The sequence below is a fragment of the Ursus americanus genome, chromosome 17, assembly GCF_024610735.1.
Source record: "Ursus americanus isolate L20-20 chromosome 17, mUrsAme1.1.p, whole genome shotgun sequence".
Taxonomy (NCBI): Eukaryota; Metazoa; Chordata; class Mammalia; order Carnivora; family Ursidae; genus Ursus; species Ursus americanus.
This window is the reverse complement of record NC_142143.1, coordinates 44700542-44726427: the sequence shown is the minus strand read 5'-3', so window position 1 is coordinate 44726427 and position 25886 is coordinate 44700542. Positions and strand designations below refer to the sequence as shown.

Here is a 25886-nt window from a genome sequence, read left to right as displayed (position 1 = left end):
TGAATCCTTTCCTAAGTTTTAATTCGAACTGGCTCAACAGTAAATTATGACAAAAATGAACACATTTTAACTTGCAGGTGTCATGCATTTAAAAAGAGGTGCATTACAAAAAAAAAAAGAGGTGCATTACAATTAAAGGGAAGATAATTTTATAAGCAGCTTTTTTTTTTTTTTTAAAGGACGGTGACTATTCTCTTTTGTGTTTAGAGGTACCATTTTTGGGATACTTATATTTCAAGGACTCTTTCTAGCCTCCTAGGTCATAAGCTTTCTAGGTCATAGGTCTCCAGGAAAATGGAAATAATAAAGGCATTTGCGGGGGGTGGGGGTAGGAGTTGTAAGGATTAAACGACAAGGTCCGTGTTGTGTATAGCATGGTTCTTGGATAAAGGGCTCCACAAATGTTAGATACTATGATTATCAGTGGTAATAATATTACATGAATACCAATATACCAAGGGTGCTGAGCACCCAGTAATGCTAGAGCATGACAAAGCCCAGGGACGAGAATGTTTTTCTGAGAACAACCGAGTGATAATAAATTATCATGACTTTCCATCTCCTACCCAAGAGAAACTGCAGTAGATGAGCATAAAAGACATTCAAGGGCTGCTCTGGCTGGTGACCAAGCAGAGGTTTTTTTTAAGTCTTGGAAGGGAGGGGTGAGGGTGCCGGATGCGTCTCCAGCACCAGGCTCCACCACCTCTCTCTTCGTCCGACACATCTCTAAGGTTTCCTGGTATTTTTTTCTACACCAGTTTCTCACCCTCTTCCCCTCCCCCTAGGTTGTTGTTATTGTTTTTTTTTTAATCTGGAGGAAAAGGGCTTTGCATAGCTTTTGTCACAGCTTTGTCAGCATACACAGATGAATGACTTAAAACTAGGTGTGACTGTAATCTAATCACCTTTTCAAATTTAGCTGCTTCTGCGGCCTCTTCACTTCGGTTTCTCAGTCTCCACCGCCCCACCCACCGGAAGCCATCTGCTCCAGCAAGCGCAGGGGGTCAAGGTATGAGGGCGTCCCGGGTCTGTGTGGGCGTGGCTGTTTCCACATTGCAGTTTCAGGAGCTAGCTCCTGCTTTCCACCTGCTTCCAAACCCTAGCCTGGTAGACAGACAAAGCATGGCTAACTTGGGCTCTCAGGAAAAGGAGAACAAAAACAGAAAGAAATGATCACCTATTTCATCTGTCTTAGAAAGTGATGATTGGAGGGAGGGTGGAGACTCTGTCCTCTTTTTTTCTGGGTACCGCTGTTGCTAGAGCATTATTTCCCATGATTCTCTGAAGGTCACAAGCACAGGGCTCACTCTTTGGCCAGCACGCTTGCCTTTTGTGGATTTTATAGTGGTATCTTAACATTGTTTAGAAAAAAATAGAATAGTGGCCAATGTTGAGAACAATAGATTTTACATTTTTAAAAATACCTGGATTTTGACTTTTCTTTAAACAAATCAAGAGATGGAGGCTTGTTGGGTCCACATTCTTGCCTGCCTCTTCCCTACAGCTCCCCCACCCTCCAGCCCCCCATTTTCTGCTGGGGGAGGCAGACGCAAAGCATCCCAGTGTCCCCTAGATGTTGGGGCTGACAGCGATCAAAGCAGAAGATCAAAGGTTCTTATCATGTTTTTCAAAAACGTAATGATAAAACTGTCGCCTAGATTAGAAACCTCGCGAAGGAAAGAGTCCATGTATCTTCATTATCTAACCCACATCCCCAGGTTGTGGAGACTCAACGTCTACTTTATACTGACAGTGGAAACTTTCATAGCTCCACCACTAAACAAGGGCATGACCAAGTATTTGTAAGTCTGGAACACAATGTCATTCTTCAGCTCTCCCATGCAGACCTGGAACCCTCAGCACCACAGAATCCAAGAATACCTAGCACCTAAGCCTGGGGATAAACTAGTGACCAGTCAGCCCTTGCTCCAAAAGGACAGACCCTGTCTACTCCATGGAAGATCTAATGCTTCTCAAATAATCAGGAGGTCACTTAATTCAGACCACTGGGTCAACACTCCTAGCAAAGCCCGCTCTTTCAGTATTGTCTGCACAGCCTTGCTGTTCTGGACTGCGGGGACAGCCTCGCAGAAAGGGGAGCCAACACCAATGTGGACAGACACCCAGATGAAGGGCAAATACCTAGGAAAGCTCTGCGTACGGGGTATACTTGTTGGCCGACATCTATTAGAAATCCAAAACAGAAGAGCTTTGAAGAAAAAGAGGGGCCTCCCATGCATCTCCCAGACAGAAGGTTACCTAGCTGGGATCTCCTCTGCATCTGGCAATGAGCGTTTTCTGTTGCCAGCTCCCCCAAAGAGTGGGAAGAGTGGGAAGGACTTTCACCTTAGGACAGCTCCTGGAATTCAGAGCATCTGCCCTGTCGTTGTTAGATGAGTGCGCAGGTGCCATCATTAGGCAGTGGGGCCAAGTTACTGAGATTTAAAGCTCTTCGCCTCTTGCAGAGCTCTCCAGCTTATCTTCAAACTTATCAACTGGCTCATCCGCTAGCTCTAGCTCTCAGCTTTACTGACCTTTCTTGCAAATCCATCATCATTTCTTTCAAGGTGTTTGCTTTCCTCTTCCTCTGCCCCCATCTTCTCTCCTCTTGGTCCTTGAATAAGACAGACGGGTCTTGGTCTACCGCTAACACAGTAGCATCCTTTGGATTCTACCCTCTAAAAGCCCATAAGCAAACTACTCTTTTTATTTTTTAAACTTTTTATTTTTTCAAACTTACACATTGTAAGAATTGGACAGAATGCTTCCATATGCCCTTTCCCAGACCCACTAATTCTGTTGTTGTTGTTGTTGTTAACATTCTGCCATATTCATTTTATCGTTCTTTCTTTCTCTCCATATATACTGTTTTTACCTGAACTAACTTTTCAGAGTTGGTTGCTTATATCCTGAATTAAGTATGTAGTCTCAGTGAAGTTATCAAATTCAGGAAATTCAAAACTGTTATAATGCTTTAATCCACAGTCCATATTTCAGTTTTGTTAATTGTCTCGATAATGTCCTTTTTAGCGTTTGGGGTTGTTTGTTTGTTTGTTTTCTCCAGTAAGGATCCAGCCTAGGATCCTGTATTGCATTTCATTGTCAAGTCTCTTAATCTTCTTTAATCTGGAACAACTCTGCAGCCCTTTCAAATGATCCTTATGACATTGATCTTTTTGAATGATGTAGGTCAGTTTTTCTATAGTATTGTCCTCCATTTGCATTTGTTGAATATTTCCTTGCAATTGGATTCGGATTATACCTCTCCAGCAGGACTTTGCCTCTTCTCTTGGGTCAGTGTTTGTTCTAACAAGCTGATTATTCAAATATTCTCCAAGGGATTGAAAACCTAATCGCGTATTACAATCAATGGGGAGATTTTTACACCCTAGGTGCTGAGGTCCTGTGTTAGTAAGTGCTGATTCAGTAGGACGGAGGCAGAATTTTAGAACCTGTATCTTTAAAACTTTTCCCAGGTGATTCTGATATATGTAAGGCCAGGGCTGAGAGCCACAGACTTCCTAGGTCAATTAGTACATCCTCCTTTCTCCTTTGATATCATGTCCCCCCTTCTTTGCTATTTTCCCCACTGCATCAGCCCTTATCTGCTCAGGGAAACCAATGTGCCAGAGAAATCCTGGCGTGTTAAGGAGCCCATTTCGATGCACATGGTCTGTTTCATGGTTGCATTTTTATGCGCACATGATTTATATTGTGACAAAATGTGAACATAGTTCTTTCTGCACACAAAATAGAAAGTAATGCAAATCATAACAGAAAGAAAAGCAGAGAAAAGAAAAATCCTTGAGATTTTAAAGCTGGAGGGCTTTAAATTCAAGTAAATTATAGACCATATTATGCTATTGGCACATGGCAATCCGCTTTAGCTGGCCAACTAAGGAAACTACAGCTCTCTGTCAGAATTAGGCTTGAATGATGCTAATTATAAATTAGGGCCTTAGGAACACATCCCTTCCACAAGACGCTAGTCCTAGAGAGGCCTTTCTGCCTCGTCAGCAGTCTCAGAATCTCCTTGTACCGTGTCCCAAACACACTAGGCAGTCTAAGAGTCCTTGTTCATAAGGAATGATTAGGGGATGACTGGTTTTCTGTTTTTGTCTTTCAGTTTCTTTGTGGGTTTTTGTGTGTGTGGGGTTTTCTACATCTTTCACTTTTCCCTCTAGGTATTTGCCTCAGTAAAGGGGGAGTATTGTCCTCTCTTTAGTTCCTGCCACAGAATAGTGGTGGCAGCAGGACACCTCCCCTCTATACTTTCAGTAACACAATAAAGGAGGTTACCCCAGACGGGAGGGAGGTAAGAGGAGGTGGGGATTTTCTGCATTTGCCTCGTTACTTATTTGGAGGCTCACAGTGGGCTGTGATCTCTTTGAAGGCCCAATGGAAGGAAGCACAGAACAGTTCAGGCCCCAGCCGCAGCACAATGGCTATTCATGAACGGAGGAAACGCGATCCCTCTCCCAGGCCAGGGCCGGCAGGGTGGGGAGGGGAAGGAGGAGGAGTGCCTCCAAACAAGATTCATGGATCTTTAGCAGAATCTAAACCAACCGGGAACATTTTTTTAATTTGGTTCTTAAACTTCAAGTGCGTCTGTGTGACTTGGAGGACTTGTTAGAACACGGATTGCTGGGTGCTACACCCAGAGTTTGTGAATCAGTAGGTCTAAGTTCTGGGTCTGGAGCCCGTCCTTTGAGAACAACTGATCTAGATATTTCCTAATTCATCTGGTGGACAAGCTTCTGGTTTTATCAACTTTGTCCTTGTAAAGACACACACAACTACATAATACTATCATCATGGTAAGGATAACAACAATAGCTAACAGTAACCACACAGGGGGTTCCAGCACTACTGAGCACATGACTGATGTTAGATGATTTAATTCGTGTCCAGGGTGAGGGAGCGAGAGTTAGTTTTGAAGCCACGTACTGACCCAAGCCTACAGCCTCCAAACGCAGACCCCTCACACTGGGAGGTGAGGATCTGAGGAATGAGGGCAAAAGAGAAAAGTAGGGAAAATCTGCTCCCAAAGAGTCAACTAGCACAACTTTGCAGGAGCATTACTAGTAATTGTTTCAAATTATGTCCTCCTTGGCATTTACCTTCATTAACAGGAGCTCTAGGTAAAAGCCTAAGGTGAGCAGCTGTGCAGGTGTGTGTGTGTGTGTGTGTGTGTGTGTGTGTGTGTGTGTGTGTGTGCTCTTCTTGCTCTGCTGTTTTCTAATCATTTGACCTCGGGCAAGTCCTTAACCTCTTTAAACTTAAGCTGGGCATCTGCAAAATAATAATAATAATAACGATAACAACAACAATAATAAATACCATGATAGATTATTTAATGGCTACAGTTTCCTCCCACCCAATAGGTGGGGCCCTTTGCCATGTGACTTTGTAGCTCTTCCCATCAAAATGTGAGGTCTATTTTCCCTACCTTCAAATCTGACCCGGCCGCATTGATCAATAGAATGTGGCAAAAGTGATATGTGATTCTAGAACCTTGTAGCTTCCACCTTTGTCTCCTTGCAGAACTCCCCAAACCATCATGTAAAGAAGGCGGGGTAGCCTCGTAGAGGAAGAGAGGCCACGTGGAGAAGAACGGAGATGCCCCATCCTGCAGCCAGCACCACCTGCTAGTCATGCGAGAGGCTACTGTGAACCTTCCAGCTCAGCTTACCCTCCAAGCTAAATGCACCTGCAAGAGTGAGCTCAGGTGAGACCACCAGAGGAACCGCCCAACTAATCAACAAAATCATGAGAAAAAGTAAACTGTCATTAGGTATTATTTTCATCTCCTAGATTCTCTTCTTCATAGATACTGTGCAGTGTCTCTTCATGCTTCTCTCCTCAGAGAGTGAACTAACTCAGAGAGACTATTGATGAAATGGAAAGACACAAATACATGCCACTTTCGCTTTGGAAGTGTTTTGTGTCATCTCCAACCCCATTCCCAGTCCCATGTTCCAACCCCAATTCATCCTTTTTTTTTTTTTTTTTAAGATTTTATTTATTTATGTGACAGAGAGACAGCCTGCGAGAGAGGGAACACAAGCAGGGGGAGTGGGAGAGGAAGAAGCAGGCTCATAGCGGAGGAGCCCAATGTGGGACTTGATCTCGGAACACCGGGATCACGCCCTGAGCCCAAGGCAGACGCTTAACAACTGCGCTACCCAGGCGCCCCCCCCCCCATTCATCCTTTGATTGTGGATTTAGAACACTATGGTCGCTGCACAAACAGTAATCAGTAGTCATGACATACATAGCATTTCCAAGCATAAAATCTTAGTATTTCAGTTCTTATTCTTTCTTCTGTAGATTTCTATTTCAGGTTAAGTGTTCTACATTCTACCTCGTGGCTACACGTGATGGGAACCAAAGGAATGACAGATAATTTAATAGTGTCACTAATTAATATAACAAGTAGGAACTAGTGACTATTTCTGGATGAAGACTCCATTTGAAAACATGCATTTGAGATCTTCATCAATATACATTCCATTTCTGTGCACGGGACAATGATGACAGGGCTCTTATACTGTTGAAGTCTTTTCTACATTCTTAGCAGAGTGATGGTCCTCCATGCAATGATTTTGACCACCTTGTGTTATGATTTTATTATTTATTCTCACATCCCCCATAATGTCAGGCAAATAGAAGGCACAAAATAAATGAATACAGAATAGATGATTGGATTAAAGTGATAAAATCCCCAAGTTTCTTTAAAATGTGAATTTTAGGTAAGAATTGAAATCACTTTCTAACTCTCCATTCCACCCCTTCCCAGCTCCTTCACCTCTCTCCTTCCCACTCCCCTAACTCTTTTTAGGTTACTCTATTCTCTTTTAGGCTTAGTTCAGATATTCCTTTTGCCAGAAGATATTTCCTGAAATCTTCACACCAGTTAGGAACCTTGATTTTGTATTCCATGATAGCCTGTGTATATTTCTATTTCCCTCAACAGCACAGCAGACAGTGAGCTCCTTCAGGGCAACACTTTTGTTGTTTATCTTTGTGTCTCAGTGAAAGGTAGCAATAACAGCTGTTATTTCCTAAATGTGTACTAAGGACCAAGTGCTGTAGTAAGCATTTTACATGCATTATCTCTCCCCACCCTTGCAACAGCCCTCGGAGGTAGAGGTTCCATTTTATAGATGAGGAAACTGAGGCTTAGAGAGTTTACGTAATTTGCCAGGTCACGAGCTAGTACGAGGCAGAGTCAGGGGTTTGACCTCAAAGACTGAGTTCTCAACCACTCTGTTCGGACGCTAGTTAGGTCCTCAAGAAATGTTTGTTGACTTGATGAACATTTTCCTAAGTTATTAAATTGAACAGTCACCAATGTCTCTTCCCCTTTCTTCTCTTATAATTTTTTTTGGGGGGAGTTGAGGGGTGATTAAGAGATGAAATGGGGGGAATTAGAAGGGAGAAAAAGGAACTGGAGGATTAGCCCCTGAATGAAACACTATATTATTATGTATTAGACATATTAAACCCTAGATACACACAAACTTTAAAACACTAAGGCAATAAAAAAAATGCATGGCCATTCAACACGACCATCGTACCTAGACACTGATGGTAGATGGGTCATTTGCTACCCAAGTGGTCAACAATATCACCACTTCCATACCACTTCAATCAACTCATTTTCCCAGCACTCCATTACATTCTCCCCATTTGATTTCTCTGAGCTCTGCTCTACTCCACTCCACTCCACTCCTCACCATTCCACTTCATTCTACTCTTCTCCATTACATTCCATTTCACTCCATTCCTTTTCATTCCACTGCACTGCACTTCATGCCATTCCACTCCCCCCTTCATTTTGCTTCACTCCATTCTACACCTTTCTTTACCTTTCTACAAAACTTTACAATGTATTAAGCACTATGTTCAGAAGCTGGAGGTGCAAAGTTGAATAAATACAGTTCCTATGTGCACGTTTGGATTTTTCCTGTCATCACCTGATAACAGACCATCTCAACTCACAGCCCAGTTGTACTAAGTAATCCCAAATCATCACAGACCGGTGTTATCTGATTAAAAAAAAAACCAAACTGACACACAAAGAATTTCTTTCTACCAAATTCCAAGCAATTAAGTGGAATGATTTTATTTCTCTCTTATGCTCTTCTAGGTATCGCGAGAACACCTTTCAAAATTACTTTCAAAGGACAGGCGTTTTACCTTCCAAGTGACTTTTCCTTTCCAAATGTCTAACTACAGCTACTCATAATTGACTGTTAGAGAGTAAATGCTCCAGCTAAATCAAATGATGATCTAGCAGAGATGCCTTGACTAAAGCGTTCGAGTCATGGAAACTGCACTTTTAGAAACTGCCTTTGGAAGGAGCATAGCTTTTACACACTCAGCTTCCCAAGACATAGTTAAGATTTTGCCTGAGCTTCAAGAAAAAACTGGGACATGAGTCATGACTTGATGACTACTTGATATGTAGTCATTCTGGTGCCACATCTGGGAGCTCATAAACATTGCAGTGGATTTCACCTTAGAAAAAGACTAAGAAACTAAAACCCAAAACACACCCTGCTCTGTATTTACCATGATCTGACCCTGTAAATCCAACTCTGGCACTGGGTCATGTGAGCTCTCTTACACAGCGCTGGGCTGGCCCAAGGGCTAGTGTGCCTGCACCACAGCTCTGGAGCTGCGTGTCCTTGACTCATCCCAGTGGAGCCCGGCCACCTCTGGGAGCGCTGTCTGTGTTTGTTTCACAATGGTCAAATGTGAGCAAAAATGGGAAAACAGTTTTGCTAAAAGGCAGTCCTTCAGTGTTCAGGCAGATATGTTTCTGTTATAGTTTTTATTCAGCATGTTGCTTATTTGACATACTTCATATAGGTACCAGTATAGCATATGAGACATATATATATATATATATATATATATATATATATATATATATCAGTACAAGCTGTGCTTAATTGTTTTTCTGTACTGATATATATGTATATAATATATGCTATATACTTAAAATGTATACTTCATTTTGTGTATTAGTTGTGAAAAAATTTATATATCTATATTTATCTATATATATATATTCCCAGGTGTAAGTGAATACTCTGAGAAACTGATGTTAGAATGACATTTTGGCTGAGACACATTCAGCCTAAATAGAAGGTGCTCCACCAAGAAGCATTCAATTTCAAAATAAGTGGCAAGTCTCACTGACATCCATGACTAGAAGGGCTCAGGAGTTGGAGATTTAGGGAGAGTACCATGCGGATTCATGATGGCAACCTCAAGTACCAGCTCTCCTGCTCTCATTTCCTGTCTTCCCTCCTTACTTTCCAAGCCCAGACAGTTCTGAAACCGTAATGATCAAACTAGAAGTGGGTAAAAAGCTAGGTGTGAAATGGGAGATTTTGGACAAGTTCCCTTTCCCTACTTCAAGCCCAAAAGGATGAATGACAGGAGAGGAAAAGCTAACATTTACATTGAATTCAGAGTTTGGGTTACTTCCTGAAATGAATTATCTTTGTTAATGGGTTGAGAGTGAGTGTTGGGTTTTAAAGTCATATAAAGAGCATCCAGAAAAGTCATGAGGCCTTCCTAAATTCTATTCAGAGGCAGTGTGCAGGGAAGATTTATAGTAAAGGAAAAGTGGAGATAAAAACAAAGTTCCACAGGTTACTCAATGTAGGTTATGTTTGCTTTGTGACTAACGACGACGTATGTGCCTACTAGCCAGGAACCATATGCAATAGCAAATCCTGCACAACGCAGAAGAAAGCAAAGCCCTAAAATGGGCGTTAAGTCATACGCATGGTGTTGGGCTTCTACTTTCTTTCAAGTATTTGGTTTGTTTATTAGAAAACTACCAAATGAAAGAGCGTTTCTTATTTGCCTTTGCAAATCACACTTCGGGAATGACACTGTTGCCCCAAACGGTGGCCTAGAACCCCGAGTGGTAAGCAGGACTGAAAGGATGAACACTGCAAACCGAGATACTCTGTGAGCAGACTCTACGACCGCACCATCGCTGCCCCCCAGACATTGGACCCATCTGTCCTTTTGTGGCTGCCATGTGGAATTGGTATGTGATTTAGCTTATTTGACCATATTCACAAATCAATCATAGATTCCCGAACCTTCCCTTGCTTTGTGACTCTTTCCACTCTCTTCTGAGCATAAACAATTGTGACCTAGGTGCAGGGGAATTTGCAAGGTACTGATTTCGATTTCTATTTCCTGTTTTTAGGTTATGCCTAAGACTGTGACCCCTGACTTTGGTTCAGAAATGTGGCCAACCTGCAGGAGTATGGTTTTGACATCGCAGCCTAATTATCTTTACCAACTTTTAGTTCTATCCTAAAGATTTTTCATCACACAAAATGCATTCGTGCATCATTAGCAGCTAGGACACAGAGGACCTAATCACCCCCTTGAGTTGTGGCATTGCCAGCAGAGAGAATCTTTTCAAGCAACGGGCTTTCTGAGACCCTTACAAGTCACACCCCACACCCATTCTCCCCTTACCTGTTCCGTGGTGCTGGAGAAGGGCCGAAGAGTCCAGGGGACCCAAGGTGTCTCTGTAATTCCAGTCAGCTGCAGATTGGGGTGCTGTCTCTGTCTGCTGTCGTGGCTGGAGTGTTCTGTTGTACTTCTGGTGAAGGCCTCCGTGGTGTTCCTAATAAGGTGTTCCGGGCTATCTGGAACTGCATTTAAAGTAGTGGGGATTTGGGGTGGAGCCGTGTTTCTAGTGCTCCTTACTGAAACTTCTGCTCCCAGGCCAGCTGAGGTAAAGAAAGGACAGTTACTAAAATTACCTTCATGTTTTGTGGATTCCTCACATAAAAGCAATTTGACTTTAGAAGAAGAAGACATCTTTCTTAACAAGCATGTGGATGAATTTCAGGTATATGAAAAATCAAACGTTTTGGACTGTGACGATGTTCATTTGCCCTGTTCAATCCACCCATCCTCTATCCATCTATTAATAACATAGGGTCAGGGGAGTTGTGGAAACTGCTACCAGAAATCCCCAGCTCTGTGTAGAAGACAGAATTAAATTTACTGTATGAGCACTGAGGGAGTCATGGAATTGGCTTCACGGGGTCCATGAATCTCGAAAAACTTCCTGCCCAGTCCTGAATATATGTCCATGTATACTTTTTTTTTTTTCCTGTGGGGAACTTCCATAGCTTTCATTCAACTTCTCAAAGGGGTCATTAAACAAAATACCAGGTTGAGAATCACAGCTAACAATTTACCTAACTTCGTCATGAAGACTGATGACTCCCAGGAAAGCAATGACTTTCTTTTACCACAGTGTAAACTGTTTCTAATCCTAATTGTGTGAGTACCAGATCCTGGGACCGTTCTAGTTTCTAAGCTCCCTGGCTTCTGGAAGGACAGTCAATTGATTTATAACTTATGAGCTGGTGGGATTAATTGATAGCTTTATTTTGCAAGGCTGAATTGCCCATATTTGAAAATAATTGATTTATGAATTAGGTTCACCTAGCCATAATTATTAAACATGCTCTCCATCTGTTGGGGATCTTGCTAACCACACGAATCCTGATTCAGTGAAGATTGTCAGAGCCCACACTCCTCCCAAGCCCTCGGGAGATGCCAGCGCTGGTGCTGATGGTCGTTGGACCACATTTTGTATAACGAGACCTAGAGAACAACTGTATAATACGAAGCATTGGAAAGGTCTGTAAATTATGGGCTGAGGTAGTATGTTTAGATGCTCCTATCAACTCCATTATGTGTCAGAGTTTCCTGGGATATAAAATCTTGCCCAACTAGATAACTATAACTTTGAAAATTTTCTGGTTTACAAACTGGCAGAAAAAAAGATTTTATTTTTCATTACTCCTTTAGTGGTTTATTCAACCAACTATTTCTTCTTCTTCTTTTAAAGATTTATTTTAGAGAGAGAGCTAGAGGGCATGGGGGAGGGGCAGAGGGAGAGGGAGAGAGAGAATCTCAAGCAGACTTTGCCCTAAGCACAGAGCTGATCCAGGGCTTCATCTCAGGACCCTGAGATCATGACCTGAGCCGAAACCAAGAGTCGGACGCTCTAGGCACCCCACAACCATTTCTTAAGCAACTACTATGTGCTGGTGAAGGTCCCCTGAAGTGGCTATTAATGTTTGCCTTTTCCCTGTTCTGGTCCACCTTATTGAGCCCTCCTTTGAATCTCATTTATTTCCATTCCAATTTCAACTGAAATATTTTATATGATAATGTCTATAAAGAAGAGGGAGTAAGGCACAAAAAGAGGATGAAAACAGAAAAAGTATTTTTAAAATTAAGGAAGATGTAAACATCAGCAGTTCTCTTAAAGCTTCCTGAAATAATCATGACTAGCAAGCATCCTTCCCTTGAGACGTGGAAGGTCATACAAACCCTGTACATGGGGTTGCCAGATTTAGCAAATAAAAATACATGATGCCCAGTTAAATTGGAGTTTCAGATAAAGAATTAATAATTCAGAATATTTAGCATAGCTCAAATATAAAATATTGCAAAGGTTATATTCCATATGAAATGTTTTATTGGGAATATACATATCCTAAAAAATTGTCATTTATCTGAAATTCAAATGTACTTGAATGTTCTGTATTCTGACAACCCTACCTGTACATCTACTAGACCTAGACTTTGATAGATTTTTGGACATTCCCGCTAGTTTCTGTTTGTTTTTTCCTTCTGAATCTTGTGCTACTTCCACTGCTATTGTGCCCATGTCACCGCTCTGAACATAGACCAGATTTATTTATCCCTGGGATGTTTTCTACATGACAAACCTACTGGTTCTATTAGCAATATTCCTTTATGATAAACTCTAAGAAGCAGTCTTAATTTTGCAGTCTTAATTGAATTAGGCACTAGAATGTTCTTTCAAGCAGACATTTGCCTGTTGTTGGGATGTAAAAATTTCTGTATGTGGCGATTAGTATTTTGGTTATTTTGGGCTTTGGCCAACACTGATCCTCTGAGTTGACTACCACTTATGACGATTTTAGCTTTCAGACCCTCAAAAAAAAAATTTAATGATGGGTTAGGACAAAAACAAGCTTCCAAATACGTAGCATGTAATTATGTGTCTTAACATGTCAACCTATGCTTACTCTTCTTCACTGAGGAGCAGTTGGTGAGTTCTTATCCTAAGAACTTTTTTTTATTAGTCAGCTTACATGATTAATTCAATGGATGAAACAGGACTCTCCCAAAATTAGATAAATGATCAAAACCCCCTTGGAATTTCTTCTGTGAATAACATAGCTTATTACCATTACATGTACCTTTGAAACATCTTATGGAAAAAACTTCAGTCTTCTGTAATTGTCTTTAATTAACCTTCTAAATGTATTTTTAAAACTCTCCAAATGATACAAGTTCATTTTCCATTTTAGGCCACTACCTTTTTTCCAAAGAAAGAACCAACAGAATATCCAAGGCCAGTACCCCTTCATTTTGTGACTGTGTTTTTAACTTGTGCTATTTAAGAAGCAGGAAAGAACCTTTAGTTTTAACATTCAATTTCCAAATGTTGTGCATCTTAAAGCAGTGGTCTGCAAACTCCGGTAGGCATCAGAATCCCCTCTGGAGCTGCTTAGAATATTGAAGTGTTGGGGCACCTGGGTGGCACAGCGGTTAAGCGTCTGCCTTCGGCTCAGGGCGTGATCCTGGCGTTCTGGGATCGAGCCCCACATCAGGCTCCTCCGCTATGAGCCTGCTTCTTCCTCTCCCACTCCCCCTGCTTGTGTTCCCTCTCTCGCTGGCTGTCTCTCCCTCTGTCGAATAAATAAATAAAATCTTTAAAAAAAAAAAAGAATCTTGAAGTGTTGGCCTTTCACTAGGAGGTTTGGTGGGGGACCCAGCACCTGCATGTCTAAATTTCTCAGTGATTGTAATATCTCTCTAACTATAAGGTTTTATCCATATACATAATATGAGCCAAACTGAATTCTAATCATTCTTTACACGGGTATTGAAGGATTTTAAGGTAAATGGGAGGAGAGGAAATCCATTACAGAAATACATAAGGCAATCAAAATATGTTAATCTTTTCATCTCCTGAACGCTGTTGAAATGGGTGTTATGAAATTATATTAAAAATAGTAGATCTTTGGATGTTTTGGTATCTGTAAATTCTTCTGATGTTCTTTATAAAGGTATATACATTTTACAGTTCATGAAAGAGCAAGATGTGTTTTGACACATGCAAGGAAAAGTTCTTACACAATGGAACAATATATTGAAGCTATTTTTAAAAAGCTTTATTGTACCACTGCTACCACATTGTTTCCACATTATACATAATTCCTCTTAGAATACAATTCAAGATAAGGGACACCATCCTGGGTCCAATTTAAAAGATTTTAGCACGTAAGTTGTAAATAGCTCATCTGTAAGATGATTTGCAATGACTGTACCATAATAGGACCATATTCTGAAAATATATTTTTAAAAAGCAACACACATTTTAGTTTATTATCTATGAATTAGCTCAGATGTGATCAATAATAGAAATGTGATTTTTGTATGATGATAAAAAATACCCAATTTGTCAGTTCCCCTCCCTTAAATGACACAAATAACTTTCAAGCATGTTGAAAACAGAATAACTTGAACAGAACTCATTTTGGAGATAGAAAATTTCAACTATATTGGGACTTGCTTTTCTGTAGGAAGATGCCAAATATACTATGCCTTTTAAAAGCAGGGAAATAATGCAGAAAAGATACAGCAAATGAAACAGAAGATACCTTAGAAAAAGGATGATTTATGTATCTATATTATACATTAACTATATTAAACAAGATTGGGCTAGAATAAGCATGAAGTGAAAGGGATGTCAATTATAATAGTCTAAATAATTTCTAGAAATGGTAAAAAGAATAACACTTCAGAAAATGTAATCAATAAAATATAGGGTACATAAAGCAAAAAGGGTACATATCTAAAATTTGAGAAAGTAAACTACAAGGTGAAAAGTTTGTGAAAAGAGATATCAAAGATGGAGAATTTGCAAACGGTGGGAGACAACAAATAAATCATTAAAATTTCATTGACTATTAGAGTATTCAAAAAATACTTTATAGACTTAAAAAAGATCCAAGGTTAGAAATAAAGGAAGTAAAATTAACAAATGAACATTTACAAGGCATAGGAAAACATCAAAGCAGAGCACAGGAAAAAATTTAAATTAAAAAAAAATGAAACCTAATTAAAGCAATACTTTTGAAAAGCCAAGTATTACTCAACTACTACACTATGAGTTGCACTAGGAAGATGTGCCTGGTGTATCCTAACGTCCCATGTTTTCTTCTGGGACATGTATGTATATTAGATGGTGGGTAGAAGGAAACTCAGCTGGCTGGAGAAGGAAGAATGGCTTTTAAATTCATCACTACCAGGCTGTGGGAGAGGGATGCTGAAGCAGGTGCTACTTTACCAGGGTCAGGAAAAGGGGAGATGGATAGTGCGTGAATAATTCAGATTTGTCCACTAGACACAATTGGCACAGTGCCTAAGGCCCATGATATCATAGGGCCTACAGAATCATTTAATTTTCTTGAAAATTAAAAAAAAAAGAACTTTCAGAGTTAAAGAAAATGTTTGCTTAAGATTTTTTGTTCACAAAATAGGAAAAGAGGAGGATTTGGAGGCCCATGAAAATCAATTAAATTATTTAATTAATTAATTTATTTTAATGGAGGGAGGGATCCACAAAGACATAAGAGCCCAGAGCTCATGAAAGTCAGATGCAGCCAGGGGTGCGCCCTGATGAATTCATTGACGTGTCACAGGCTGAAAATGGCGGGGGGGGGGGGGGTCTGGATGTGCTAGATATTTTTTAATGATCACATATATCATAGATTAGTAATCAATGATCATATGATTTCCAATGATCACATAAATCAATGGTCAATTGCAAGGCCCATGTTTTTATAATCATGCAAGGAGAAAACAAACCCTAACACGGCTATGACAGCCAATTTGGTCAAAGTAGAGTCTGTATGTAGAAAAGACACTGTGGTTTGTTTTGTTTTGTTTTTCCCCTTCAGCTTTCTATATTTACAAGCATCCCCACCAATCACTAAAGGAAGCAGCTTCTATTAAAACCCTTTCTCCCAAGAGTATATATGATTGCCGACCTATTACAGCACTTATGCATTTTATTCCCTCATCCACGTAACTACAATTAAACAATTACTTTAATCAGCAGTTAGAGCAAGTCTGACAGCAACATGGTTTCAGCAGCGAAATCTCTTTAAGTGATTTCACTAGCTCACTCATGGTAGGGACATTTGAAACTATGTCTGCAAAAATTTTCCTGCCCTTAGGTAAATACAAGATTTGAATGAGTGAATGTATAGTAAATGCTAAGGACGTGTTGATTGGTTAACCAACATCCTACATACAATGTTAGTCTCCATACAGTAAGAAACACGTGAGTGAAAGTAACTATTTTATTTATTTGAGAGAGAGAGAGTCCAGGGGGAAGGGCAGAGGGAGAGGGAGACAAGCAGACTTCCCACTGAGCATGGAGCCCAACTCAGGGCTGGATCTCAGGACCCTGAGATCATGACCTGAGCCAAATCAAGAGTCTGACGCTTAACGGACTAAGCCACGCAGGTGCCCGGAAAGTAACTATTTTAGATAGCCATCTAACTGTTTATAAGTAGGGAGACTTGGCGTCCTTTGGAAAAAAGTATCCAAGTGATGGCTGGAATTCTGCACCCTCCATCAAGAAGATTTAAAATGACTATGTTTTAAAGAGTTTGTCAAATGCACTCAGAATGCATTTTTATTCCTAAAGTAATAATCTTTTTCAAAAAATTAAATGTGTGATTATATAAAATTGTAATATTATTGAATAGAACAGAATTTGTTTTTTCCTTATTCTTTATGCATTATTGATAACTGGTTTGTGTTAATCTATAGAATAAGACTCTGAAATTATATACAAGGGATTTCTAAAAATTATATTCTGAATAAAGTGACTCCATGGACGTAGCTGTACAATGTAACACGAATATGTATGAGGAAAAATTGAGAAAGTCTGTCAGTCACCTTTTTGTTTTATTGACACATTGCTAAAGGCAAAATTGTTTCCAAAGAGCTGGATATCTGGCACCTGATTGACAAAAGAATAGAGAGAGAGAATGAGTTTTTTCTATTTTTAGCCAGTTATGTTACCATTTTGGAGACAATGTTTTTATTATTGCTCTTATGACTCAGAATAATAACAGTAAGGGTCTAGTTTTATAAGTTGATTATAAAATGTTGATTTTTCTTTTTTTATGATTTTACTTATTTATTTGAGATGGAGCGTGAGAGAGAGTGAGCACTGGCGGGGGAGGCGTTAAAGGAAGAGGGAGAAGCAGGCTCCCCACTGAGCAGGGAGCCCAACAATATATATAATTGTGCTACCAGATTATCATATTTAGTTATCAACTCTTTAAAAACGGACATTTGGAGCCATTCATTGAAAACATCTGAATGCCATTTAATTTTTCACTATGGATTCTCTAGCAAATCAATGAGATTTCATGCTACGGGTCAACTATTATCATTCTGTATCTTTGATCAATGGTTAAGTTTGACATAGACCAGAAAAACATCTGTTAGCTTATAATTGTGTTAAAACAAACTACATATTATACATGTGTGTTCAAATATAAGATTTTTTTTTGTACCACAATTGTGCAGAATTTCATCCTGCTTTTTTCTAGAAGTCCATTTTTCTTCCAGCCCACATTGTTGGGCATGCTTTGGATATGGCACGTTCAGAGGTTAACTGTAAATGGTCTATTTCATCCACTTACTTTTGAAGTAAAGTCCATCATTGGACATGTTCTGCATGGAGGTCAAAGGAAATCATTTTTTCCATTAATTATCTTCTATCTTGAGTAACTCTTTGCTGATCTATATCCACTTTTTAAAAGTTCCAATGAAACTTTCTGCTAAATAAGGTTCTATTTGGGGGACTAAGAAAGAATCTCACATTCTGCTTAATGGTACAACAGGAATATTTATAATGTTTCTGTATTGTTTGGGACAGGCCTTGCTCAATGAACTATAGGAAAAGAAATATACAAATTGGTGTTATGTGCAGTATATTCTCTGATAAAGTTGAATTATCTAACTGACTTTTATAATTTTTATCTTCTTCTCATAGAAGTTTTATAAGCTCAGGACTGTACAGTCAACTTCTATTGAAGAAGAGCCACTGCATTCAGCTAGCATCTAATTAAGTACTTATTTTGTTTATGAAATGAATGAGTGATAGAAAACTGTCCAAGGATCAGCATGGTGAAAAGACTCCTGTAAGCCGCAAAAATAAACACCTAATAAAAAGATGTAAAAGTACAGTGAATGCTGATCCCCAAATAGGGTTATGGATCAAAATTATCTCGGGAACTTTAAAAAAAAAATCAGGTATTAGCCCAAATATCTTGAAACTGAATCTTGAAGGTAGTAGGAGAGAAGAAATGATGGCAATGAGTTCCTTCCCTCCCCCAGGGGAAGCTTATGTAGTCAATTGGGCAAAATTCTGTGGTTAAGCATTTGGAAAACACTCTATGATGGAATGTATACTGGACAAGGAATTAAGAAATTTGGGTTCTAATCAGACCTCTGCCACCAGTTAATCTGGGATAATTCACTTGAACTCTGTAAATTTCAGTCTCCTCAATGATGGGCTTCATTTCTTGATAATATCTCCAGTGATTTGTAAGGTCCGCTTGTACCTAATATATAATGATTCTATTAGTTTTATCTTTCATGACTTCCTAAAGCAAGTCTCTACTGCAGGAGTTAATAAGCAGTAAAATGATTAAGTAAAATAGAGAATTAAGCAGCGCCTGGGAGGCTCAGTCGGTTAAGCGTCAGACTCTTGATTTTGGCTCAGGTCATGATCTCAGGGTCTTGGGACCCGCATCAGGCTCCGTGCTTGGAGAAAAAAGAAAATTAAGCTGTATCCACAAATAAAATCCCCAGCACGGGACTGAACTGTGTGCTGCACCAGGAATTTCTTTTTCTTTTTTTCTTTTTTCTTTTAAAAGATTTTATTTATTTATTTGACAGAGAGAGAGACAGCCAGCAAGAGAGCGAACCGAAGCAGGGGGTGTGGGAGAGGAAGAAGCAGGTTCCCAGCAGAGCAGGGAGCCCGATGCGGGGCTCGATCCCAGGACCCTGGGATCACGGCCTGGGCCAAAGGCAGATGCTTAACGACAGAGCCACCCAGGCGCCCCTGCACCAGGAATTTCTGTACATGTGTAGAAGTTTTTACTTGTATCTGTCATCTAGATTATATCCATTAATGGGCAACAAATTAGAAGACCCTGTGGCTACACATTGGTCCTTACCATTTCAAAAGTATGTGACCTCTTGTACCTCTAAACATTAGTACAAGAGATTTGCAAAGGCGCAATTTGTTCTCATTTTTCCAGTCTTCTCAAACACCATTCTGATGATCTACTAGTTCCTCCTAATCAGAGAACAGAAGTGTCCACATCAGCGAAATTAATAATTTCCTGATCATTGGCTGGAGTCATTACATATGATGCTGCGCTTATGCCTGATTTATGTTGCTACATTGAAAGCTATCTAACCAAAGTGCCTACAGTGTGGTACAAAAGAGAAACCCAAGAAATATTTGTTTAACTAAGAAAAGCGGCAAGGAAAGAAGGGAAGGAAAAGTAAGAGGTAGAAAGAAAGATGTTGGGCTTATTTAATGCGAATAATGAAGTTTTCCACATCAGTAGGAACCCCACGATCCATTTCCAATAGCTTATGAATCTCCCATAGGCATCGTGTTGAGGTAAGCAGACATCCCTTTAATGTGAAACAAACAAACATAACACAGCATAACACTGAGCAGAAGAACATTCAGAATCAATTCTGAAAAGGATAGCTCACCTTTTTTTAAGCAGAGACTTCCATTGACCGGTTTTCCCTCCTGGTTGATATCTATTTTCATCCAGCTATGGAGGTATTTCCTGTCCTTCTTGACCACTACCTTGGAGCCTTGTTTCTTGAGAAAGAGAGAGGTATTTTCCACCTCAAGGAACCCTTCCTGCTCATGGCAAGTCCACCGGGGTGCCTGGGAGCAGTGGGTAGAGATAGCTGGTAGGGAAGGGCCACGAGAATTGGAGATGCCCAGGCACAGAGCAGATTTAACATGAAGGAGTTTTCCATCCTCAGTCCACATCCACTGCTGGTTCTGGCTGGTCCCATCACACAAACCCACGACCACTCTCTTATTTTTGGAAAGGCACTCTTGTTTATGGACATGGACAATCTGAAACCCCTCTGGAAGACGAGATACTCATAAAGTACTAAGTAGCAAATTATAAGGCCCATCAGAAAACAAAACAACCCACCCACAAATCAGCCAAATGACGGTATGAGGCTTACTTATCTTTTGTTATTGCTATCGTTTCAAGTGAATATTCCCAGAATCAACGCATGTGATTTAAAATCCCAAGGCTGACAATGTCAAAATGTCATACTTGGCTCCCTTTCTTTTACTTTCACATGGCTCAGGGAAGAAAACACCCCCACTGAAATAATGAAAGCAATCTTGGAAAAGACACAAACCATCCAAAGAATATGGTGTGATATTTGAACCCATATAGTTAAATATGCTGAAGTTATGAAAAACCCCCATTCCCTATCTAACCATTTTAACTCTTTCCATCATTCATCACCATCCCCACTCTAAAAAAGCCCCCCCCCTTTTCCGATTCTTAAGTTACCACTGTAGTGTTTGTATACAAATTGCATAGTTTGAATACAGTTTAAAAATTGGATGTATTTATACAAAACCAAAACAAAACAAATTTTCCCACCCGTCTAAACCTTTTTAGCTATTTGCAACCAATGAAGGTATTGATGATCACAACACCATTTCTTACAGTCCTGGAGAGAAGCATTTCTCTATATTGTGACAATATCTACAACCTCCCCTCGATAACTAACAGATTAAAAAATATCAGCATTTCTCGATATTAAAAAAAATTAAGCATCCAATTGTTAAACATCAGTATTAAAAAGTGAAATATTCAGGCTCAGAAATGATTTTCCGAACTTTTACTTAATTTGCTCAGCTCTCTCACAAAAATATTCAGACCTTCCTTCCAGATAACAACTTCCAAATAAAACACACCACCGTTCTTCACCCCCTGTAGTTATATCTCCTTAGACTTTCTTTCTTTAACACACACACAAAACAAACCTATAACCTGATAAGGAAAAAAACATGGAGAATGCCACAGACTGTTACACAATAATCAAAATTTCTCCTCAAGATGCTTCACTCTGTGCTGTCAAGATGCCATTTCGGGAGCTGCCCGAGGCATTTGGAGGACATGAGGAGGCCATTTATTTTCTTTTAGAGAAATCTCAACGGTGTGGACATAGCTGGCTCCTTTTACTCCTCCTCCTCCTCCTCCTCGTCTTTGGTTAAACTGCCATGGAGACCTGGCTCCATTTCCGCCCCAGTTCAGGCACTTTTCAAAGGACAGAGACTCCTCTGCTGGCTGGCGGAGAAACACCACAAGAGAGGCAAACCCACTCACCTGAATCCCCAAAGATCAAGCAGGTAAGAATCGCCATGTAAAATTCAGCCTCCATTTTCCACTTAACAACTGTTCATGCTTTGCTTGGAGGGGGGGGGAAATCTCCCAGATAAGAGAAGCAAAGACTAGGAAGGAAATGTGCCTTCATGGTGGGGGAAAAAGTCAGTGACGAGCACTTCCTCCTATTGAATTGTTTGGGGAAGTTTTACACCAGTGTCCTTTTGTCTGTTTCCTTAGAAAGAAGGGATTATAATTACCTCTCCTTTTTTTACGGAGAAAAAATTCTGGCCTCCAGGAGTAGAAGAAAACTTGTAAGTTTTCTCCTGCATCCCTGTGGCACATGACGACTTCTTAACCTCAAGAGGGAAGAAAGGAATTGTAATCTTAGGTAATAGAATGTTCCTAAAACATGACATCTCTTCAGGTGATGTTGATTCTGCTGAATGAACCCGTGCCATGTAATTTATGAGGATCTATGACAAGTGATAGAAAGACATAAACATGTACTGCTTGTATAATGATATGCTGGGAGTCTATTGAGGAAAACCACATAATGATGGCACTTCTAGATCATTATCCCTCAAGTGATGACAACATCACATTGCGAGATAGTTATCTCTGCTGGGGAGAGGTGGAGACTACAATTAAACCCATCTCATTACCTACACCAGGCTTCCCCCAAAAGATACTAGCTTCTTTCCAATAGGAAAAAAAAAAGTAGATGCTTTATTCGATACTTAGTATTAAGAGTAGTTTATTGGCAGTATGAAACAAAGTCAACATAGCTGCATTAAAAATTCATATTTGAGCAGAACATCTAGTGTTTGCTGAGTGCATTTTTTTAAACTTTGTCTCTTGAGGATTAAAACCTTCCAGAAATTTAAGAATATCCATGGCAGCGTCCTTTTGAAGAACTTCTGGAAATGGGACCAGTTACTTCATTCCCAAAGGCATCTGCCTTCTTTTTTTGGGAGAGAGATTCTAGAGAGACAGAATATTCAAAAATTCCTTCATAGTAAAAGAGAGACAGGTATTTAAAATTCTGGATATGTCATAGTTGCTACAAATTTGTTTTTTCCCTTTTAAAGTAAAATGACTCACAATGTAGAAATACAGTGGCTGGAGTTCTGGAGCAGAAACGACCTCGATGCCCAATAATAGAGAGTAAATACATATACACCCAGTGACAATCATTGTGCTCTGTAATTGATTGACAGGAGGTACTGATAGATACACATCGAATAGGTAATATTATCAAGACACATTTCCATATAAAATAGTACTGCTTTTGATTTTTTTTTTTTCAAAAACAAGGACTTATTTGTTAAAAATCCATTATCAATCACTTGCGACCTTAACGGCAAGATTCTGGTAACTGAGAAAGGTAATAGCACTTAAAACAGGAACAGTTTAACAGCTGACAGTCCATTCACAAGACAGATTTTGCAAACATGAAAGCATCTAAACACACAATAATAATTTCTTCAGCAGCTCTTTCAGTTGTCATCGGATGACATATGTCACCGAGGATTTCATAACATACATTCTGTGTGGCGGATAGTCGATACGGACAAAACAAAATCTCCTTAGCCGTGTGAGAAATCTGTCATACCTCCATCAGCACAGGACCTTCAAAATAACGTAGGGGACGCTTACAAATGCATATTCATATACACCAGGGGCCGGCGATCGGTAGTTGTTGCCGTCTTCCACAATCCGTGCCACAGCCTGGCTTCAGGACTTCTCTTTCCTTTCGCTGCAGGAAGCTCCTTCTAGAAGCCTCAGGTGGGTAGCTGGTTAACTACCCCTAGAGCTCGATGGTCTGGTAAATCTTCAGAGGATCACTGGACAGTTTCTGCCGAGAGTCTGCTCTCGTACAGGCACAGGGCATGGTGCACAAATTCATACTGCTCGCTGGTCTGGACCATTCCACCCCTGCAAGGAAGAGAGGAGACAGTAACTTCTTACTGCTAACATCCTGCAGTCTTCATTCACAGACACCACACCAAGCTAGGCTATTATGCCAAAGGCACAGAACAGCTGACCTGCTGATTCTTTTGTGACGCCTCTTACCTGTGTCCAAATGACCCAACTGGTGAGCCCCATATGCTAATGCATATCAAGGGATTAACACAGTGCCCGGTCATCACTAGACCCCTGACTAATTTTACCTCCATACCATTACTGCGGAGACAGTACTGCCCTATGGATTAAATACTCCCACTTTGGAGCCACCCAGGCCGAGGTAGGGTCTGAGTTGGAATCCCTCGTAAACCAATTCTGAGCTGTGGGATCTTGGGCACGTTCCTTAAAACCTTTTCTGCCTCAGTCCCTCCTCTGTTAAAGTGGGATACTAACAATTCCTGGTGCACAGGATTGTTGGCGAGTGTTCAAGGAATTCGTGGACCTGGAGTGTGAGCGTCTCTTCTCAGGTACCTTATCATTCATCTCATGTTAAAATGGTTTATACACTTGGCTTAAAATTGAAGTCGGTATACCAAACAAAATTGCACAAGTGAAAAGAACAGCTATCCTGAAAGGGTCTATCTGAGTATGTGGTACGGAAACAGCCTTAGTCTTTAGGTGTGGTATGCTGGGTCTGTATCTAAACACAATAGTGGGAGGGACTTAAATGAGCTGGGGAAAAGGGAATTGGCTCTTGCTTTTTCCCCCTTTGTTACCATCATTATCATCACTGGTTACTCAGAGGCACCTTTTGTTACTGGATTAGTAGAAGGCTGCTTCTCCTTATACTTTTATAGATAAAGTAGCTGTATCACATTTTGCTCTTTACCATGATGGTTATTTACTTGGCAAAGCCGCCCACAGTGGTATAAATGTTACTTATCGCTTGTGCTCACTGAGTAACAGCATCTCTATTAGGAGTCTCTATAACTATGTGATCATACAACTCATTTTGAAATTACGTTTTAGCCAGTTCTCCTTAGCAGTTGTTGCTAACATCCAAAATAATTCTTTCTAGACCACGTAAGCACTCAACTTAAAAACAAGATACACCGTTTCACTGTAACGTGATTTCTGGTTAATGGTAATAACTAAGACTGACCTTATATCTATATTTACTTGTCAACCTCTACAAATATAAGCTTATAAGATATTAAGATACTAAGCCTTCACCCTTCTCAACTAAGCAGAGATGTTAAGTTAGTAAGATTTCATCCTTCCAAATTAAACTAAGCAGCTTGACAGGATGCCAAAATGATGTATTTGGCAAGAAATTCAAGGTAAATTTCGGGGGCAGCAACATAATGGCAGAAGTATTCATCAGTCTTTTCTCCCCAAACTAGACATTTTGTTGTATTAAAGACAACTTTCTGGCTAATGTGTTCCTTGGTCATAAGTTGACAACAAAAATGACAGTCTGAGGATGTGGCAATTCTTCTTAGCTGGATGGTACCACCTGGGCCCACCTAAAACCACAGCAGGTGTGCAAAAGATGCTGGCTTTGACTGAGAATCTTAAGATCCAGGCACAGTAAACACTAGGGCAGCTCCAGGGAGCTGGCCTCACGTAGCTCAGGGAACCACTAGTCTTCCCTTGAACTGCCCACGGAATGTGGAGCCTTACCTGTGCTCCATCTCCTGGGCTCTGCTCTATGAGCTCCCTCACCATTTACTCACTGTGAGGTAAACTCTCCCCTTTCTTGTCTCTTCTGGTGAGTACTGGTATTTATGTGTCCAACTGCTGAATGAACAAAGACATAGTCCAAGTTTTCATATCCATGGGACCCTAAATGGGTCAGCAGTGTATTTTCTTACTCTGAGTATATTTTTTCTGATGTTCTGTTAACTAACTCAAGGGTGTTCCAGCCAGCAAAGATGGGGAAGATGGGGAAATAAACTGATTAGTTGTAGGCTAGCAAAATTCTTGTGAGTCTGAAGGCTGAAGGGAGGTGTAGGAGAAATTAGGCTACTTCCCACCTCATTTGGAAAGAACTGGCATCAGAAGGATCCTCAGAGATCATTTATGCCAATCACCAGCACGATGCGGCCTTTCCAGAAGGGAGCAGTCTACAAGGCAGATGGTCAGCTAGTTTCTGCTGGGATGCTCCGTGGGGAAGTGAGGGACCATAAGCAGCAGCCTTTCCCAAAGTTGCAGGAAAGCTTCTGAGGAGATCAGAATGAATCTGCTCCTTGCTAACTGTCACTCCATTGGTTGGACTGAAATAACCCAAAAAAAAAAAAAAAAAGTCTAAAGGCTCCTCTTGTAGTCACACAATAGCTTTCTAAATGCTGGAAAACAACCATCAAAGTCCTATAATCTTTTCTTCTCTAGACT

General features: G+C 40.3%; 2 protein-coding genes across 4 annotated transcripts in view; both read right to left on the bottom strand.

Moving 5' to 3' along the window:
- PTPRB (protein tyrosine phosphatase receptor type B) overlaps positions 1-21732 on the bottom strand; it is a 107293-nt gene extending 85561 nt beyond the window's left edge. For 2 of the 3 annotated variants that reach the window (XM_045789582.2, XM_045789583.2), the window contains exons 1-3: positions 21588-21732; positions 19927-20319; positions 10519-10775 (exon numbers count right to left, since the gene is read on the bottom strand). In XM_045789582.2, the coding sequence (XP_045645538.2) occupies positions 10519-10775; positions 19927-20319; positions 21588-21642 (705 nt within the window). In that variant the 5' untranslated portion in view covers positions 21643-21732. The remainder of the gene's footprint in view (positions 1-10518; positions 10776-19926; positions 20320-21587) is intronic. The other variant, XM_045789584.2, reaches the window with a different exon arrangement.
- A 592-nt stretch (positions 21733-22324) lies between these two features.
- The window catches only part of PTPRR (protein tyrosine phosphatase receptor type R), a 238570-nt gene continuing 235008 nt past the window's right edge, over positions 22325-25886 (bottom strand). The window contains exon 14 of the mRNA XM_045789581.2: positions 22325-23522. Within this exon, the coding sequence (XP_045645537.2) occupies positions 23429-23522 (94 nt within the window). The 3' untranslated portion in view covers positions 22325-23428. The remainder of the gene's footprint in view (positions 23523-25886) is intronic.